At 33.8% G+C, this 6000-nt stretch overlaps 1 protein-coding gene across 2 annotated transcripts; it reads left to right on the forward strand.

Annotated features, from left to right (window-relative positions):
- Positions 1-363: 363 nt before the first annotated feature.
- Uxs (UDP-xylose synthase) lies at positions 364-3471 on the forward strand. 2 transcript variants are annotated; one of them, XR_001112301.3, is made up of 6 exons: positions 388-801; positions 896-1486; positions 1610-1723; positions 1790-2110; positions 2194-2603; positions 2741-3471. XR_001112301.3 is itself a non-coding variant. In XM_003689548.4 (5 exons), the coding sequence occupies exons 1-5, from the start codon at positions 741-743 to the stop codon at positions 2460-2462; spliced, it is 1356 nt and encodes a 451-aa protein (XP_003689596.1). In that variant the 5' UTR covers positions 364-740; the 3' UTR covers positions 2463-3471. The 2 variants fall into 2 exon arrangements, 1 of the variants encoding a protein (XP_003689596.1); XM_003689548.4 differs by having other exon boundaries at positions 364-801; positions 2194-3471.
- The last annotated feature ends 2529 nt before the right edge of the window (positions 3472-6000 follow it).

Here is a 6000-nt window from a genome sequence, read left to right on the forward strand (position 1 = left end):
ATATGCAAGAACTATAGAATATATAAGGAATACAGAGATGAATAATAAAAAAAAAAGAAGAAACATTTATTTATATATATTTATTAATTTATCTAATTTACAATAATATACAATAAAATATATATAAAAATTTTTAGATACAATTTTTTTTAAATGAAATTTATGTATATATAAAATATATATATATTTATTATAATATATATAGCATAAATAAATAAATATATATATTGTACAATATATTTTTAACGTCATAAAAATATAAATAAATATAATAAAATATATATGTACATTCTATTATGATTTTTAATCAATAAGATAAGATGAAGCTTGTCTGTATTATTTACTTCTGTAAATTATAGAGGGCATACTAAACATTCTAATTTTTTGCGCGATCGGTATTTTATACCATGGAACACAAAGTCTCGTTAAATATTAGATCTATCTTGTATTTTATCTGAGTAATAAAAAAAACAAAATTTGTGAAAAGTTTATGTTAGAAAGCTCAGATAGCAGCACTTACATTACATCAATAATTAAACGTAACAATTAAAAGTTAACAATTTCAGAAAATTAATAAATAGAGATGACGTAAGAGGTTATCTTTTTTTAATTATATAAAACTGAAAATGATATTGGTTGAACATTTCCTTTTACGTACAATATTATGATGTCAATGTGCGATACAAAGTTGATTAGAAAAATAATATAGATATCCTCAATGACATGTGCAATGTTAAAGCATGGTTGTCACGCCACGGAAGATGAAACAGGTTGCCTTTTCTGTGATTTGTATAATATTAGGTAAATATTTAAAATCGTATTGATTTCTCAATTTTTTTTTATCGGTCGTTATTTGTTATTCATAATATGTATATCGTATGTTTTCATATGACAGTGTTAGGATTTTATAAAACATTAGTAAATCCAGAAGATGAACAATCTTTTACCCGAGTTCACCCACGAGATCGTAAATCTCATCTAGGAGATGTAAATGAAATTGAAAGTGTCAATGAAAAAGTTCAAGAGGTAGTTGATGAAAATATACGTTATACTGATATTAAAGATATTGAAGAAGCAAAAATACGAATTCGTGAGTTAGAAGGCAAATTACAACATCTTGAAGCTAAGATTGAAAATAAAGTATCAAAAGACTTCCCAACAGTCAAGTTTCTTAATTATAAAAACCGGAAAAGAATATTAGTCACAGGTGGAGCTGGCTTTGTTGGATCACATTTGGTTGACCGTTTAATGCTTGCTGGCCATGAAGTGATAGTCGTAGATAATTTTTTTACTGGAAGAAAACGTAATGTTGAACATTGGGTTGGTCATGAGAATTTTGAGCTTGTTCATCATGACATTGTTAGACCTCTTTATTTAGAAGTTGACGAAATATATCATCTTGCTAGCCCAGCTAGTCCGCCACACTATATGCTTAATCCAGTTAAAACAATAAAGACAAATACATTAGGTACAATAAATATTTTAGGTATGTATATACTATGTCTTTTTGGAGTTAAAAAAATCCATTCAAATAGTCAATTATTTAAATAATTAAGCTATATTTTATTATAATAATATTGATATAAATATAATTATTTGATTATATCAGGTCTTGCGAAAAGGGTGGGAGCAAGAGTTTTAATAGCTAGCACATCCGAAGTTTATGGAGATCCTAATGAACATCCTCAGTCAGAAACTTATTGGGGCCATGTGAATCCTATAGGTACATAGAAATGATTGTAATTTTATTTAATTGTAATGAAAATAATTCATAATATTATTTTTGTAGGGCCAAGAGCTTGTTACGATGAAGGAAAACGCGTAGCTGAAACATTAAGTTATGCATATATGAGACAAGAGGGTGTTTCAGTACGTGTTGCTCGAATTTTTAATACATTCGGGCCAAGAATGCATATGAATGATGGTCGTGTAGTTTCAAACTTTATTTTACAAGCATTGCAGAATGATTCGATTACGATATACGGTAGTGGAAAACAAACAAGATCTTTTCAATATGTATCTGATTTAGTCGACGGGTTAGTTGCTTTAATGGCATCTAATTATACCCAACCAATAAACATTGGAAATCCTGTGGAGCATACAATAGAAGGTAAATATGATGTTAAATTTTTTAGAGTAATTGATATAATGCTTTGAAAAAAAAAAAAAAAAACAATTTATAATTGATTGCAGAATTCGCTCTTATAATAAAAGATTTAGTTGGTACTAATAGTAAAATAGTTGAACTTGCCGCGGTCGAGGATGATCCACAGCGAAGAAGACCGGATATCACTAGAGCTAAAAAATATTTAAATTGGGAACCAAAAGTTCCTTTAGCAGAAGGACTTAAGAAAACGATAATGTATTTCGCTAAGGAATTACAAAGAACAAAGCATTCTCAGAAAAATAGTTTCAAACAATATTCTTACAAAAACGATCACGATATAGTAGAACAACTTTAACAAACAAAATATCAATACAATTAATTTTTTATCCACTTTTAACAAAGTGGTTTCGGAAAGTGCCATTATGCTATGGACCATTATGTGCCAAGAGATTCCCCGTCCAAATTGAAAATTTTGTATAATTTAGAATATTAACAGGTACACATATTCTCTTTTTTAATTTAAAAAAAAAAAAAAAATAATAATAATAATAAAAGAAATACAATGATATTTAAAGAAAAAATTTTCGTAACAAAATTGATATTTTGTATTTATGAAATCGATATTTATTTCAGCTTGATTAGAATGATAAATGATATGTTAAGTTTGACACACATACAATGAATTTATTTATTACATATAATGGTATGCAATAGTATTTAGTTCAAGTGGCGAATGCTTATATCACTTATTTTATAATGAAATGAAATATTCCTACGTTTAGCAATGAATTGTGTGCAATGGTGCTGGGGAAAATTAATGTTTTTTTTCCCTCTATGAATTATTAGATTAAACGACATGAACTTTGAAAGGTATTATATCGGATTTACTTAATATTTCTATAAAATTAATTTTTCTTCGAATATACATGACATTATCTATTGTTGAATTTCTGTAATAATATATGATAGTAATATTAATCTAATTATACTGTAATTATACTAATTAATAAGTAAGTTTTTGTCATCGAATTTTTTATTATAGAGACAAATGCGGTCTCAAGGTTTTCTCGTTCTTATGAAATGATTTTTTTGAACGTTTGTAATATATTAGTAACGTGTTGTGTGATATATATATATATATATATATATATATACACACACACAGTTGTAAGCCGTAAGTACTGTAATATTTCATAAGTGTGTAAACAGGAAAGTAATTTTATACCGTACAAAAAAGAATGTATCCGAGTATGAGTAAAAACACTTTTGTAAAGATAATTCTGTTTCGTCTGGAGGACTGATACTAGTTTAATTTATATAAAAGTATATCATGTAGAGAGAAATATAAAATCAATGCTTGTGTATCCATGTGTATAATGTGTACCCGTAAATTTGCATCAATGCCACCTACTACTATTCAACCATTCGCCTCAGCAAAAGTAAAAAGAATTTTCAACGATCGCATCGCGGGGATCTATATACATTGTTGCATAACGAGTTTGATGATTCTTCTTGTCCGGTTGCGCTCCAACTAGATAATATTATAATTCCGGCAAGCGTGACCACTTGCTGAAGACGCATTCCAGGGCGAGATTGAAGAATCGTCCCGGCCGATTATAGCGCATTTGAAGGGCCGATTGCCCATAATGGGTGTCGCGTGGGCCCTGACAGGGCGCACATGGTTGTCTTGTCTCGAAGACAGGAAAGAGAGAAACGGCTAATATAACGGGGGAAAGAAGGAAAGAGATGGACGAACAGATTGGCGAGAGTAAGGGGGCCGGTGGTAAGACTCGGCGATTCTTAACGATAATCATCGCATCCGGGATATGCCGTGGCTTTGTCGTCGCGGACACGAAAATGCCGCAAGGGTGAAGATGACCTAATCGTTGAGGAGACAGTCGCACGACTAACGACTCGGAGGAAACAAGGCGGATAGAGGTCTCTCCTCTTCTTAATCTCTGCTTACTACTTGGCTTTCGTGCAATCGTTTTGTTTTAATCAATCCGCAACAATTTCGCACTGACACCGATATTTATATAAATAATCGGATGAATCAGTTGGGACGAGTTACTTTTATAACAAGAGGCATTCGTATTTTCGTTTTCTTCCTATGAAACGAGCAACTCGTTCAAAAGAAATGGTCCGCAACGAGTTTATCCAAGAGAGGGTGTGTACCATCGCGTAATCGACGAACTTCAACGACTTCCTGTCTGCGGGGACCGGAGGAACAGGTGACCTAATTCGGCGTAAAGTAACTCTTGCTCTCTGTTCGCCGGTGGTCCGCCGGTGGTAATCCGATCTATCTATTGGTAAATGATATTCGTCTAACGTGGGTTGAGCACGTGAGCACCGGTGTTATATGTTATCTGGGCAAGGGGATGTTTCGATTAGGGTAAGGATGAATGGATGAATCGATTCGATGAACAAGAAACGAGACAGGTCTACGCGTACTCCGCATTGTCGATAGAATAGTTAATAAATATACAGAAAAGAGAAAGAGAGAGAGAGAGAGAGAGAGAGAAAGAAGGTGAAGAAAAGGAATCGTGCACAGAAATATTGGTATCGGTTCAGGCGGGATCAAGAATGAAAAGCGGCATCAGTATTCGATACTGCATCACGGGTTTCCGAATATAAACGTACATTCATCGCGATATTCATTCTCACCTTCTCTCGAAATGTATTCTATTCTTATTGAAAGAAAGCGGAACGAACCGGAAGATGAAGACGCCAGATACCCTCGATGGAAGTTCGCACGCTCGTCGATGAGATGGAAAGATGGAAAAAGAAAGAGAGAGTAAGAGGAGGTAAATTATTGATGAAAAACAGGAATTCGTCGCGAGGCGATGGGGACGACCGATCGGAAGTTTTCACGTGAAATTTGCATTGCGAATTTAACATGCCCGTTCATCTCTACTTTGTCCCTGCATTATGTATGATCCACACACCAACCTTCTCGAGCTGCCTCCTCTGTTACGGATTTGAAAGTGTCGCAGACTACTCGACACACATTCCCCGTATCTAACCTTCCTCGTGCTTATCTCTCGTGCTACCTTTTAACCGTTCTACTATCAGCCCAACGTGGCTCTCGCGCCCTCCTGGTTAATGATAAAAGCAAGAACGTTTTTTTTTTCGAGGAAGGAAAGAAGAAGTTTTGATGAACGTCAATGGAACATTGGATTTTTCGATAAACTCGGCCATGGTGCAACCCGTTGTAAATATATATATATATGAACGTCGTTCCATTGTGAATTCTGAATGAGAAAAATTACGAGGAAATTTCTGCAAATGCGCAGTTTTTATTCATGACTGACGGCGAACGAGAAGACCATTGTTGTAACTCCCGGCGAAAATGTTTTTGAGAGGATATTTTTTTTCAAATAACGTGGAAAAACGACATTCCCGACGATATTCGTGATTCGACGAAGTTATTAAAAAAAAATAACTTTTCAAGTTTTTGACCTTTCGTCAATTGGCACAGCACTTCTCGAAACGTTAATCGCATAGTTAAAAATAAGATGTGGACGAAGAGGAGGACGGTGACGACACAACTTTGACACTTATATAATAAATGTTTAATAAATCCATTCGAATGCTACGGCGTTAACGCGCCAATGTTTCATATATAATGTTTTTTCAGCGCGTATTCGTTTCCAACATGTTCGTGCAATTATCCCGACAAACGCGTCTTAAGCATCATTATTATGTACAATCGGGGCACGTTTTACGCATGATCTACGAGACTTTAATTATGCCTTCGGGGGATAGTAGTAGGAAAGGAATTATAGAGACGGATTAGACGAAAACAGTTCGCGTGAGCCAGCTGTCTGATAGATCGATGCGTTCGAATAGAACGGAATAATTACGGAGGCACACGACGTGCCCGGTAGTTTCTT

Source organism: Apis florea, unplaced genomic scaffold, assembly GCF_048593485.1.
Source record: "Apis florea isolate Af1SG1 unplaced genomic scaffold, ASM4859348v1 contig_3564_pilon, whole genome shotgun sequence".
NCBI lineage: Eukaryota > Metazoa > Arthropoda > Insecta > Hymenoptera > Apidae > Apis > Apis florea.